The 14,844-nt window shown below is 39.0% G+C and overlaps 1 protein-coding gene across 6 annotated transcripts in view; it reads right to left on the bottom strand.

The window, feature by feature from the left end:
• Positions 1-12,417, bottom strand: part of TRPS1 (transcriptional repressor GATA binding 1) — a 246,919-nt gene extending 234,502 nt beyond the window's left edge. For 2 of the 6 annotated variants that reach the window (XM_047783382.1, XM_047783383.1), the window contains exon 1: positions 11,908-12,417. Coding sequence is in view for 1 of the 6 variants with exons in the window: in XM_047783384.1 (XP_047639340.1) it covers positions 11,244-11,253 (10 nt within the window). In the remaining 5 variants the exon portion in view is untranslated. Of the gene's footprint in view, positions 1-4,864; positions 5,549-10,358; positions 10,484-11,243; positions 11,405-11,907 lie in introns of those variants that run through there. The other 4 variants (XM_047783387.1, XM_047783386.1, XM_047783384.1 and 1 more) reach the window with 4 other exon arrangements.
• Between the last annotated feature and the right edge of the window lie 2,427 nt (positions 12,418-14,844).

Raw genomic sequence — 14,844 nt, 5'->3', positions numbered from 1 at the left:
AATCACTGATCTCTCTAATTTCTGATGCTTCGAAATGAGTTGCTGAAAATACTACACACACACATACAAACACACACACAAAGAATACAAAATGAATGCAAAATTAATTTGCATTTTATGGGAGCTAGCAAGGATCCTACATTAAACAGAAAACTCTAAAAAGATGAAGTATTTCCTCTCCTTTCTGAAAAGCTTAAAAAACAAAACTAAATATTTCAAAAATCAATGGACTTCAAGCAATCCAAGAGGACTTGGAAAACATTTCTCTCTCTAAAAAACCAACCTAGAACTCAGGATGTCAATTTGGAAATAATGGAAGCATATTTCGTTGTAAAATTTGAAAACTTTTTAAAGACAAAAAATCAAGTTAACATCCCAGTGATTAACTCAGGGACCACAGAGCCAAGAACAACTTTCGGCACTTAAAACATAAAACTGTCAGTTTCTTCTGCTTGGAGACAAAACACACAGAGAGCAAACACTCACTGCTCCATTTTCCTAGACATGAAAGACAGAACTGACTTTTATCAAAGGTGATTTCTACCTATTACTATATTTATGCCGTGGCTCCTAAAAATCAGTTATAAATCCCAAGTCTCAGAACCATCCCTCATAGATGGCTACCAGTCTAGGGCTCCTTATTCCCCAAACCTTGATGGAAATACAATCATTTATTGAACTTCACTTCAGCTCAAGCAAATATGTTAAGCAGTCTCTGCTTGATGGTACTGAATATAAGCTACCATAAACAAGTAAAACTCTTTACTTAAGATCTCAAAGGGCTGATAACATGATGCCTGGCATTCTATTTCCTGCACATTTAAAGCACATCGACGGTGAGCATAATTTAAGTACTCCCTTCCCTGAATCATGATACGTTCATTTTAAGCATCCTCCATGATCAAATGCTCAAATTCATATTTATAAACCTGGAGTACAGAGTTTGGTGGAAGCACTGAGTAACTAAAATTGTCTTAATTTTTTTGCCAGAAATATGTCACAGTTGGTGCTTACGATGGTTGCAAAATTATACCACAACTTTATTTAATTTCCTTGGATGCATTTCCTCACAGAAATGGAATGGCAAAGGCCTGCTCACCAGCAAACAATCAAATCAAATTAATACTTTACAATATGTAAGGTCTTCTTCTCTTCTTATGTGGCTCCCCTGCCCCAAATATTTTAAAGAAATGGAGGTAAAAATCCTAGAGCTGGCACATTTTTCCACTGAAAGAAGAAATACTTATTCCTCCAAATCCTGAAATATTAGATCCCAAAGAAGAAAAAGAAAAAATAGAACAGTAGCAATAAAGCATGGCATGATAATCCAGAGGAAGCATGCTTGCTCTCAGCGTAATTTTTCTTTAGCATCCTGACATAAACAACATCATGCTGCCCGTGATCCCTGCTTACTCCTCTGAAAACCATCCAGAGGATTTTCAAAAAGGAAAAATTCTAGTGGTGCTTTCAAATGCCAAATTAACTTACGGGGCTTCCATTCCTGAAGGGAAACAGCACAGTAGCACACCAGAAGCTAGAGGATGCTTTTTGTCACACAGAGCCCGAACTGATGAGTAGGACCCCAAAGGAGTTTACCTAACATTCCCAAGTACCGCAGGCAAAGAGGTCAGAGCTTTCCATGTCAAAAATGTATCAATAAGGAAAGCCAGAGAGAGCAATAGGCCCTTATGCTACAATGGACTGCACAGCATCCAAGTCCCCCTTCTGTTCAGATATATGCATACATCAATCTTTTAAAATAGGAAGCAAAAAATGGGAAAAACAAAAAGCAAAGGAACCTGCTTACACTAATCTACCACCCCCACTTTCCATTTCTAATCATCACGTGTCTCACTTTTTAATTTTTGTAATGGCCAGTGATATATGGAATTCTTCAGGGAAAGAGACGGGTATGTATACATATAATCAAACGTTAACAATGACACGGTGAGCTATCCTGGGAGCAAAAAGTAAAAGACAGGTGTGTACATAGTGTACACAAATATGTGGAACACTAAAGAGTTAAATGTTTGGCAAAAGTGAACATGCAAGATCATGCACAAACATTTACACAGAAAATGTGTACTTTATGATTTTTACTATTGGCCTGAAATCTTGAGCGACAGCTTTCTTACTCAAAGGTTATCAAAGTACAAAGAAAAAGGAAAATGTAAATAATGAGGGCGCTCTTTCAACAACATAAATTGTCTTCAGAACGGGACATTTCAAAGTAGAATAAACACTGATGGGACAGAGAGTAAAATAAACAGTTCATTGTAACTGAGGTTTAGATGACATAGAGTTTCTTTAAGTAATTCACCACATCTTGCATCCAATGACTGCAATGCAAACTCATTCTAAATGCAAAAGTGAAACATCTCTTACTATCTGCTTATAAATTACAGAAAATGAGGTTTCATATTACTCATTACTTAAATGTATAATTGCTTACACTGGCCACTTGCACCTAAGGTTAGCGTCTAAAACAAATGTACCTGAGTTTGCAAAACTGAGGCTCAAAACTTGCAATAATCTTTGAAAAGACTATACTTCCAATAATAAGTTAAAGGTAGCATTAAACATAATCATTTGTGGATTTTCAATTTATAGTTTAATCAATTTATTAACAGAATTTTAGCAGCCAAATACAGAAAAATACATGATGTTAAACAATATCAAAGGTACATATATAAATAAATGGTAAAGAATTATTAATCATTCAACAATCAGACTAAGATGTATTGAGAAAATTTAGTAACATGGGCCTTGATTAAATGTAATACATATGTGCATACACACACACACACGTGAGGCCAATCTTCCACCAGTTGAATGTCATTTTAGAAAATTAAAGTGAGCTAGAATCCCACAAAAAATATTTAATGGCATCAAAAAGGTAAAGCAGAAACAAATGCCAAAATCTCTTTTAGGAACTTTTACATGTTCGGAACTAAGTAGTATTGAGAGAAAAAAACAGGCTGATATATTTATTTCTACATCTTTCAAAGCTAAAGCTATGTGGATATTGACATCACAAAGAAGCCATAAGTAGAAATTTGTTTTAATTTGCTTTGCCAATCTTGCTCTCATTTCAGAACCCAAATTATGTTTAAATTAACCCTCAAATAGGTGTTGGGATGCATTAAGTAATTCAAATGGATATTACAAAGACGAAAGTCATTTCAAAAAAATATATGTAATATGTTAAAATTCCATTCGGTGCCTGTAATGTAAAGGCATTCTGTCTGAGTGAGAATATAGATATGTGCACGTACATGTATGCACCAAGTTAATATGAAGTCACACATCATATGCTGCACTTGTGCATAGCTCAGGAAAAAAATAAAGCTAAAATAGATTAGTAATGCTTGATCCCTTTGCACATGAAGTGTGTCATATAATAGAGAAATTAGATTCCACAAACTAACTTCTGCCGTATGTATTTACACTATTTATAGATGTATCTGCTCTCAGATATAATACATGCCTCAATAAGGAGACACAGAAATAATGATTCACAAGGATTCACTGAAAGCCATACTGGAGAATCTAATCAAGAAACAAGTTAGAGTGAAAACGTTTGTTGATTTGTAAGCTACATAAATTCCATCCAAATTCTATAAGTAAAAAAGCTCTGAGGCAAAACCTTTTTTTGGCTCTTTTTTCTACAGCTAAATCTATTTAACGTCTAAGTCGCAGTTGTGACATATCTGTCCTGCTATATTGGGTTCATTCTTTGCTATGATAACACTCAATTTAATAACATAATATTAACGTTTTTAAAGTTTGGGACATATACAGTAGATAATATGAACATATTTATTCTGCTTTATAATACTATACTCCTCACTATCAGGACTGCAGATAATTAACAGATAAAGCGATTAAGAGAACCATGCTCCCATCGAATAAAGGAAAAAAGAATCAGAAAATAAACTATGGACATTTGCATATTTTCCTCTAACACTACCTACTATAGAAAGCTTAAACAGCTGACAGTGAGTCATTTGTTTATTCAAGTGTTAAATAAATTTAATACATATTAACTTCTGACTTACTTAAAAGTATTATTTAGAACATTTTCCAGAACCTATTTTGACTGTGTCAATTACCTAGATACCAAAGTTGTTGTACTGTATTGCCTGATGAAATAGGACATACAACCCTCAAAACCAGTATTACAAGCCTGGCAAATAGCATCACATTTGGGTGACGCACAGAATCCATCACCCTAGGGAAAAACGTATGGGATCATAGTACGAAGTCTTTACATGTTCCATATTATTTCTGCATAACGTTTTGAGATGACAGAACTGTAAACTATAAAGTGCTATCCCATAAAAAGATACATTCAGAAACAGCACCGTCACTTAACTGTTCCTCTCAACAGAAATTTAGGACTTTAAAAACATTATCTGCAGAAGCATTTCTTAAAATACACTGAAAGGCGGCATTTTAATTTTTAGTTTTTGGTCATTTTTAAAACTTCTTAGTAAATTCAGCATAGGTATAAGTATTATGATCATGATGGCTTCATTATGTTTAAACTCCGCACTCATTTCGAACTTCTGGACTTTATAAAGTAGGTCAGGTAGCTCCTTAAAAGAGTCATGGTTGAAAGCATGGAGTTGATTGTTTAGCAAAGTAGATGGCTTCATCAAAGTGTATCTACATCTACATATTATCAATCCACATACACTGCATACGTAAAACACACCTACAAGAGCACACACACAGATCAGCAGTAACTTAAACAAACCATGGATACTTCGAGCATTTGCAGGCATTCTCACTGCTAGACATCCCATACTACAGATATCCTACTACCAGTTATCAAAAAATCCCACATATCAAAAGAAGTTACCTTTACTCAAACAATACTGCAGTTCATCATAGAACACAAAGTGTCATCCTTAATCGCTCAGGAACCAAGCTAGTGGTGGATTCTTGGAGGAGAAGTGGTGCAGAATGGTTTGAGGCAAAACCGAAACATATTGTTTAAGTAAACCTTAAGGGGAGGGGATCATATGTGCAGCTGATGGAATTTTTTTTATATCATCTTCCACAAAGCCTCCCCAACCCCTCCCCACCAGTCGACAGTAAACAAACTGCTGATATTAAGGGGCGGCAGCTCCAAACACCTCCCTCCCTTTTTTTCCTTCTTGCCAAACTTCAGTACTGTTCCCTCAGTTTTGCAGTAATAAACCAACAACCATGAAATAAAAATGGAATGACAGAGACACCCATCACTTGAGAGTTTCGTTTGAAAACTTTGTGAAATTAAAATAAAGCAAGACGTCGTGTAAGAGACTGTCGCTACACTGATGGAGCTTGAGTTTCTAAAGTTTTTCCAGACAAATCCTTATGTAAAGGAGCGGTGGGCAAAGAAAGAATGCCTCTGATTTGAACTGAAGTCTGTAGTTTTCACAAGAAAAAAAAAAAAAGAGAGAGAGAGAGAAACACGTAAGGTAAATCAAAACCATCAAGTTTCTATGCAGAGAACTCTTCAACGTCCCTGAACAGACGGAATGCTTTTTTATGATGACGACCAATGCCTTAAAGGACATTTTAAGGTATCTGCATGACACCTCATTTTCAGGATGTGTTATTACTAAAACACACTCTGTGTAAAAGAAAAAAATAAAATAAAATAAAGCCCTCAGAACCAATTTGGGGTTAAAAGCAAAATCCAAGTCAAGGAACCATAAGATTTAAACTAAGACAAGTAACCGTAATATTTAAACCTTATGAACAACTCCTCCTAGACATGTCGATAGTGGGTTCTGGCCCACCAGATGGGGTGGAGGGCCTCATTTCTGGGTGGAGTATCTTTCCCCAAGAAAGGAAAAACTGGCACAAATCTTTTTGCCCTCTGAAAAGATTTTCCTACTTGCCAGCTTCTGGAGGTGCCGTGATGTCCACCAACATCACCAAGATTTCTCGCAACCAGAGAAAGTTCTGTTTGCCTATGTAAGAACAGGAGGAGAGAAACTGACTATTAGAAAGAAAAGAAAGGAAAAGAAGAGAAGAGAAAAGAAAAGAGAAAAGAAAAGAAAACTAAAACCACTGTGATAATAGGGTTAAAAACTATCATCTAAAATTGTGAGAAAAAGAACCGCCCGTAAAAACTGACCCTTAAAATTAACGCTTTCAGTCTAAAAATATATTTTTGTAAAGTTTCATCTATTTTCCTTCCTCTGCCCATAAAAATGATTAATGTCACCATTAAACTTCCACATTTCAGACTCTCGCTAACAGGTGTAGCATTCTTTATTTAAACATATTCATTGACCTGTCGCCATTGATAATCTTCATTAATTCATCTCAAATGAAACAAAAACAAATTTTCCCCCTCCCAAATAAGAAAGAAACAATGCAACACAAATACACACTCTCCCCCCAAACCCAAAATCTGTTTAAGTTACGGTAACCTGAAATGCACCAGCCATCACAGACAGCAATTGGAGAAATCCAGCAGGGCTCAGCAGGAAAGATTTTTAATAACAGATTGAAAAACAGAATAAAAATAACTGCATCAACAGAGCCTTTCTTCCTCAGGCCACAAGCCCGTTCTTACTTGAACTTTTTTTTTTAATGGCATTTTGGCCACTAAAACCAATCCAGAACATTATTAAAAGTTAAAAGCTACCAATTACTTCTGTCTGTTCTTTTAAAGCAAAGTTTGGCATTACGTCAGTTGGTTTAAAGAAAACAAGAAAGAGAGAGAGAAAGAGTAGGAGAGAAAGTTTCCTGCTTGTATAAACTAAACCACCAGGGAAGGTGTCTAGCTACTTGTAAAGTATTTACTGCAGGTTTTTAAAGAGCTAGAAACATTTTAAAAATTAAAAGTTCTCTTTCTGATTTTTAATGAAACATACTGAGAAATGAAAAGCGTATCCCTCATGTCTTTCCTTGGGGTGTTTTGATGTTATTTGTATTTCAATCATAGCTTTGAATCTGAAAATGATTCCCACCGATGCTTCCAATATGAAGTACGTAGATAATTTCATCTTCGTTTTTGCTACTTGGATTTGTGCTCTTAGGGGGAAAAAAAAAAGTTTGATGACAAAAAGTAGACACTGCTGCTATAACAGTTACTACGGCTACAGCGACCAGCCAAGCTGCTTCATCTAACTCTTAACCATTCAAATCATTTTCATCCATAGATCCTTCTGCAAATTCAGCAAAGAGGTTTCCTTAAGCCCAAATCTCTCTCTCTAATCTAAACCAAGTTCTACATTCTTATACCCAACAGAAAACCAAATCAAAGGCCAATGAAGTCCATTCCCAGGGATCCAAGGACCACTGAGTAGAGGACAACTCTAAAGGTGACCACAATAGCAACATTACAGACATTATTTGTAAAGGACATATATAATTAATAGAATATCCTCTACAAATAAGCAAATGGCTTAAGACCCACTTGCACCCGAGGATAAGTTTTTAAAAGTGGTTATTCCCCCACAACACTATTTGCTACTGAGCAGGGTAAAGTACCACTTGGTATTTTAACATATTTACATTAATCCACTGGTTAAAGCTTTTGGGCGATAAATACTTTTGATAATTATAAAAAACTCTGCCCAATTTTCTTCAACATAAGAGAATTGCAAAGTGCATTAGTATTCTCTATACATGATGATTACAAGTCCTTAGAGAATCAGATTGAATTTCAACTTGATAAAGGCTGTAAGAGTTTCTTCATATTTTAATCTAAGGGGGAACCTTACAATTCCATAAATCATAACTAGTAATGTAACAAAGAATTCACTTCATTCTGTATGGTGGTACCAAAAGATGAAGGTAGTTATCACACAGAGAGACAATCAAAGTAAAACCAAGTCTAGACATGCTGTCATTAATTTCCCCAAATTTCAATAAACAAAAAAGAAGGAAGCTAAGTGAGTACACAAGACTCAGAATTAGTTATCAAGGGTATTAGTACTTATAACCAGCAAAAGGGGAAGAGAAAGAAACTTCTGTTACCTGAAAGCTTGACAAGGGATGAACAACAGAAAGCAAGTCCATAAAACTTGCCTGTTTTTATCAAATTGATTGTAACTTGTGAGCTGCAATATTTGGGACAGAACTGTCTGAGTTTATAGTTTTCTACGCCTGCCAAAAACAGATGCAGACTACCACACTAGCTGTCCTGCAGAAACTAAATTAAGCAAAGGTAAATACCAAGTGGAAAGTTGTCAGCCTGTTGAATGAATGGCTGCATTTTACACACCAGAGGATATCTTAATAAGAATGTGTTTTAATGTGCACCAGTCATTTCAGTTTAAGTGCATCACTTATTACAAAAATAATTTTCCCTTTAAATCAATTATAAACACCTGACTTTAACTTTCTTAAAGTCTGTTTTGCTTTACACACAATACACATAATATATTACATTACTGTTTGCCATCAAAAGGGGTACTGAAGTAAAAAAAAAAAATAACGTTTACATACATGTATTATAAAAAGCATTTAAAGGCGGGTTAGGAATACCTGTGCTAATTTCAAATGCAAAATAAAGTTCTAGCTCAAAATTCACTTGCTACAAGCCCTTCGAAAACTTTCAATAATGTTTCTTTACTTCAACAAAGAAGGTAAGACGAGTTTATTAAAACTGAACCCCCTATGGTATTTAATACAAATATTGGGGTCATTAGTTGAAATTATGGTCTGTATTTCTTGTCTCTCTCTTTCTCTCTTCCCCTCAACCCCCCCCACACACACCACACACATCACAAATAATAACAACAATAATAGAAACATCACTGAAATACTAGAATCTTAAAAAGCAGCTTTTTCACAGATGCATTCATTTCCCTGCTTTGAAGCTTTTCCTTATGAATGAAGATTTCCTTGTGTGTATTAGCAAGATCTACCCTGAGGAAATCAGAGTAAACTCAGGAGTGGTATGTGACTTAAAAGAAAAGTAAAAATAATACTGAAAATATGGTAGGGCCATGTGTAACTCACTTATGACGAGCACACTCACACCGATTCTAACCTATTTTTAAGCAAGCACGTAGAAAATTTTATAAAATCCTTTAAAATACTACGCTTCAAAATGCTGAGCTCTAAAATCAAGCCAGACTTCACAGTTACTATAACACTTTTCTCCTTCTTTTAATGTTACCTTTAAGAGACAAGGGACAAAAATCTAAAAAGCAGGAAAGACCCTGACAGTGTCTAAAATTCAAAGGAGTGACTAACTTTTTTGTAAGGAACTTGCTATATGTCCCACCATTTATTTGGAGAGCGTCAGGCTTAGTTCCTACCTGTGGAAAAGTATCCTACACATATAACAGATTTATCAGGAAGCCATAAACATCAGCTCGCCGATGATGGCAAAGAATACTTTGCCAGCCGAGTATTGAGAAAGCTTGGGAATGCCTTGCATTTGGAGAAATCAAGTCATAATGCTGGCACTAAAACTCTGTTTCCCCTTCAGGACTTTTATTTTCACATTACTAATATCCAAAAATAATCGGCAAACCTTAGCACGTTGGTAGCCCTGTACATTGAACTGAATCTAGAGAGTTTTCATCCAAGGGTATAGCTTTAAAAGGAAGTTATGAAATCTGAGGAGTGAGAAGCTCGAAGAACGATATGTTTGACTTGTTAAGATGAAGCACGTCATTAATAAACTTTCACTTAAAGGTAAAAAAAAAAAAATCATCAAAAAGTTGGTATCATTTCCAGACTGTCCTGTCAGCATCACAATTTACAGGAAACGTTTCATCTTCCCATACAAACCCTGTACTTATTCACAACCCTGGCATACTTGGGGAAAGAAAAAAAAGCCCACACCATTTTTGAGCTAGTTTGCTTTTATACACGCACCGGTGGAATATCTGAGAAAGTGGTCTAAGCAAATGAGCAGCACGCGAGAAACTTTACAACACTGAGCTCAGAAACTTTCATTCTCATTTTGTCCACGTCAAGAACTGGCCGCCTGCATGACTTTCCTTCACTGCCCCATGCATTTTTAACTCTGGCAGACTTTTCTAAATGATCAACTTTTCCTAAAACCAGTAGGAAAGTAACATGATGCCAGCAAGATGCATAGGTTTTACCTTAAGAGCTGGAGGGTTCTAAAACGTGGTTAGAAGTTTCCTATTTTATTTTTGCTTTAAACAATCAAATGGTAAGCCAACGACCAGGCCTAACGTTATAATTTCTTGGTAATTTTGTCCCAGGCCCTATCTGTATTTTCCCTTTGAATTTATTGTCACTCTCAAACCCTTTCCTGTTCACCTGGTGCTGCGTTTACAGAAGTTCAATGAATCTACAAAAGTCCAATGAATCGGCCTAACTGGTCTGCGATTTCACTTCTCCGCTCAGCCTCTCACTTCACTTACCTCACTTAAAACTCTAGCCGTGATTTTCCAAAATAGGATAAGGATGAATATTCTACCATAATTTTGATTCATCATTAAGATCCATCGCTCTTACTCAAAAACTTTCATGGAATCAATTCTGAGGCCTAAAAAGACATGAGGAAGTAAAGCAAGACCTAAAATGTAATAAGTCCAAGATTCCCTCTGAAACTCACCAGTCCCTCTCGCCCTCTAACTTAAATTGTTAGAGTCTTAGGGCCATAAAACAGTTACTGACTTTCCCCAGAGAAAAGGGGAAACACCACTATCTCACACAGGTACTAACAAAAAAGCTTTCCCAGCCTCAAAAACAGTTTTGCACTTCAAAAGGCTCCCACCTCGGCCTCACCCTCAAATTATTCATGGGGTCTTACAATCCTGGAGTTATTTGAAGGGACAGCGGTGTTTGCCTTGGCCTTTCAAGGATGCGTTTCTCTAGAACCCAAACAGGAACTAGACAGAAGGCAGAGCGCCTGTCCGCCTGATGCCCCACCGCTGTCAGGCATTTAATCACCGGCCAGTGTCCGCTGACCCGCGACACTGGGCCCATCATCCGCACCGCAGAGGAAGTCTGCCCCTTCCTCAGCCCCTACGGGAAGCGCCCTGGCTGCAAGGCCTGCCACATGGCACGGACAGGGCAAAGACCCCACGGCGGAGCTGCCCTGAGCCGCGCAGAGACGGGTGCATCAGGGGATGCGACACCCTCCATCTCCAGCCCAGCTGGGCCTTTAAGGGAAAAAAGTTTGAAGCCTGGCTTTGCAAACTCTTCAAAGCCAACGCCAGTCCTGTACTGTTTTCCCTCTTTGGGGACCACACGAAGGCCCCTCTCTGAGACCCTCCCGGCCCTCCCGAGTTCGAACAACTTACTACTCTGCATGCTGGTGTCTAGTCTGCTCCCCGCTTGTCAGGAGCCCCAGAAAACTTGCAGCGGCGGCGGCGGCCCCTGGGGTCCGGCCACCCCCAGCTCCTTCGCTGCGCCCGGTAGAAGAGAATTAAAATCAGCCAGAAAGAGACAGCGAGGGGGAGTGGGGCTGCGAGGGGGAGGGGGCACCGGCCTGAAACTTCTTTTTTTGGCAAATGGGGATTTGTTTTTCCTCCTCCCCGGCGGCTGAACTTGACCCTCCTGACTCCAGGGACTACTGCAGTTTGAAGTCGTTCGTTCCTAAGACTCAGATGCCTTAGACCCACCAAAAGGAGGAGAGGAAGGGGGGAAAAGAGAGCAGAAGGGAAGAAAGAAAGAGAGAAATCACACGCGAAAAAAGGAAGAAAGAAAATGCATGTGAAACCCGAGAAGCCTGCCTTTGGCTTTCTGCATACTCTCCCTCTGCTTTTTTTTTTTTTTTTTTTTTTTTCAAAGAAAGTCACTTTTAATTCCCAGGGCTCCCCGCTCGCGATCGCCCACATTTTGCGCACACAAGCGCGGGCGCAGCGCTAGCGTCGCGGTTCCCCAGGCCCGGCCGAGGGGCTCCCGTGCCTCCCGAACCCCCCGCGGCCCCCAGCCCCGCGGCCCGCCCGGGCCTCCCCTCCTTACCTGTTGATTAATCGTCAAGAACACCCTCGGCAGCCCGAAAGATGGTGGCGCGGCGGCCAGAGCCATGAACCGTCTTCTGTTGTTTGCAGAGTTGATCTTGGATTATTGGGGCGGGGGGGGGGAGAGAAAAAGGTCTTTCCTGCCTCCCCCCCTTTTTCTTCCCTCCCCCCCCTTAATAAAAAAGGAGAGAGAGAGAGAGAGATTGAGAGAGAAAGAGAAAGGAAATAGAGCAAGGATGTGCCCGGTGCCGGGTGGGAGAGGGGAGGGGGTGTTGTTTTTTGTTTAAAAAAAAAAAAAATAGGAAGGCGAGAGAGCGGTCGAGAGGACGCGGAGTCTGGAGAAAGGAGCAGCACCAAAAAAGAGGACGTTTGAGATTGCAGTGAGATCGGGTCTTTATCAGAAATGTTATCGCTTGTCAGGACCTCAGTCTCCGCGCATTACGTCAGTTTCAAGACACCAACACTATTAATATCAAAGGAGCCTTCGCGGAGGAAAGCGCCACCCCAGACCGAGCTCCCTTAAAGAGACAGCGCGCGTCCCCGCGCTGCCGCTGCCGCCGCCGCCGCCGCCGCCGCCGCCGCCCCGCCCGGCTCCGAGCACCAGCCGCCGCCGCCCGCCCGGACCGGCCCCGGCCGCGGCCAGCCGGCTGCGCGAGAACTTCGCCCGAGTCCGAGCTCGGCGAATGAGAACTGCGCGGTTCAGGGACCCAGCTACCTTCCCGCCCCGCCTCTCCCCCCTCCTCTTCCCCCACCCCCCATGTGGGAACGTGCGGGCTGGAAAAGGAGAAAAAATCCGCAAGCTTTAGGAATAATGTGATAAAGAGGAGGACCTACCTTGGGGGGAGGTGGGAGGGGGATCAGGTGGGGGCTAGTGCGTGGCGGCCCAACCGACGGTCCCCAAACACTCAGAGATGCTCCTCCTAAACAATCAAAAGAACTCTGAAAGTGTTTACCTTTTCGGTTTTTACTTTCCCTTCTTGCTTCCAATTAAACGATGCAGTGTGTGTCTGTGTGTGTGTGTGTGTGTGTGCGTGTGCGTGCGCGTTCCCTCCCCCGCCCTTTTTCTAGGACGTGAAGAAATCTTAGGACACCTAGTTGGTGGTCAGGGCTTCCCATGCATCTGATGGCAAGGGGGCTGGAGGAGAACAACTTGAACTCTGTCCTAAGTTGGAGAAGTACAGACTGAGGTTGCTATGGTTTTCTGAGCTGGGGAGAAGCTAGCAAGCTCAATGGGTGCCTAAAGGGGGTACTACAAATAGATAAAATGGGAACACTATTCAAATGCGGCAAGATTAATACCTGCTGCTCTTTGGGGTTTTTAGTAGCAGATAAGGAATTCTGAATTAAGCAATTCTGAATTAAGCAGTTCTGAATTAAGCATGGCATTCTTTTTACCAGTTCACATCTTCAGATACTCTCATTGTTAAGTAAAATTCCCTCAACATGAAGTTACTGAATTGAGAGGTTTCTTTTCCCCCTTTTCTTTAACTTCTAAAGATCAACAATGCACAAAAGAGGACCAAGACAGGATTCGAAGTATAGTAGGTGTTAAAAACTAAGTAAACATTTCTTGGGCTTTGGACTTCATTTTATTCAGTTGGGTGACTTTAAGTGGCATGTTTTTTCTCTAGTAAAAGTCAGTTTAAACTAATTTTGTGCTAAAAGGAGAAACATCCTCCCTTCCCCAAACTAAAAAATGATTAAAATTAGAATTTTGGAGAGGTACAAATCACGAAACTGTGAGTCGAAGATGAAGTAATTTCCTCCAAAATATTTTTCACTAAATGATTCTTGCATCTTTTCAGAGAAAAGATGAGTATATTTTTGAAACATACTATTATCAGAAGTGGAAAAGACAATCATTTAAAAAAAAAAAAAAGCATGTGCTCTTAGAACATTACTGCTTTTTCTGTAAGGTCTTCATTTCTGCTTAATACACCTAATCAGGCAGACAGGTGATTCCTTTTTGTACCACTTTTATTCCAGAATTTTAGTATTGTGTCCCAAACACTTTTTATGAGTAGAAAAGCAATAATCCTTTTGTAATAAAGAAACTAGTCAGGTAAAAGAGTATCCAAAATACAGTTTTACAATGAGGCAAACAACATATTCCCCAAAGGAAGGAGAAAACAATGAACTTCATATGCACAGAGTTATTCATATGTTATCATCAATTTAAATGGATTTGGGAAGAGTTAGATTCATATATAGTCCTGCTTGTGGGGAAAATTAATATCAAACCCTTCAGTAAATCTCATAGTCAGCTACTAATGACCACCTGCATATTTCCACACTAGAGTCATTTAATACTGTCCGCCACCAATTTCCACTGTAAAAAATATTCATATATTAAATATAGAACTTTATTTTCTTTTTTTAAGCCATAAATTAGCTTACCAACTTTTATGGAAATATGCACGGCAGAGTGAGAAGCATTTTTATTCAGGGGAAAAAAAAGGATTTGAGTGAAACATTCTTTAGCCATGACTAACTAAAAATATTAGCTCAAATAAATTCTGAAATACATCTCTGAATAGTAAAACCATTTGCATTTAAAGGGTTAACACCACCTAAAACTACTGAAGCTGGTACGTAACTGATAAAAACTGAAGCTAAGTATGACATCTTAGCAGCAGAGCTGGTGTAATGCATCACAAGGATTAGTCCCCTAATCTCCTTCTGTTCCCCAAGATTTAAATGACATTTTAAAAGGGGAAGTGATCTTCCTCTTTGTCACCCTCAAATCTCAAGCAGTCATCAAAAGTGTAAATTTACTCACATGAAAATCATTGATTAAATTGATTCAAAAATATAAAATTACACCCTTTTTGCAAGCACAAAACCCTTGAGATGGCTAGTGTTTTTCCACCTGCAATAATAAAAAATTTGACCATTAAGCGTACCCCAAATTATATATTATATAAAAAGTTAAAGCCAA

The sequence above is a fragment of the Phacochoerus africanus genome, chromosome 6 (assembly GCF_016906955.1).
Source record: "Phacochoerus africanus isolate WHEZ1 chromosome 6, ROS_Pafr_v1, whole genome shotgun sequence".
Lineage (NCBI taxonomy): Eukaryota > Metazoa > Chordata > Mammalia > Artiodactyla > Suidae > Phacochoerus > Phacochoerus africanus.
Note: the sequence above shows the minus strand (reverse complement) of the source record. Positions and strands in the feature narration are given on the sequence as shown.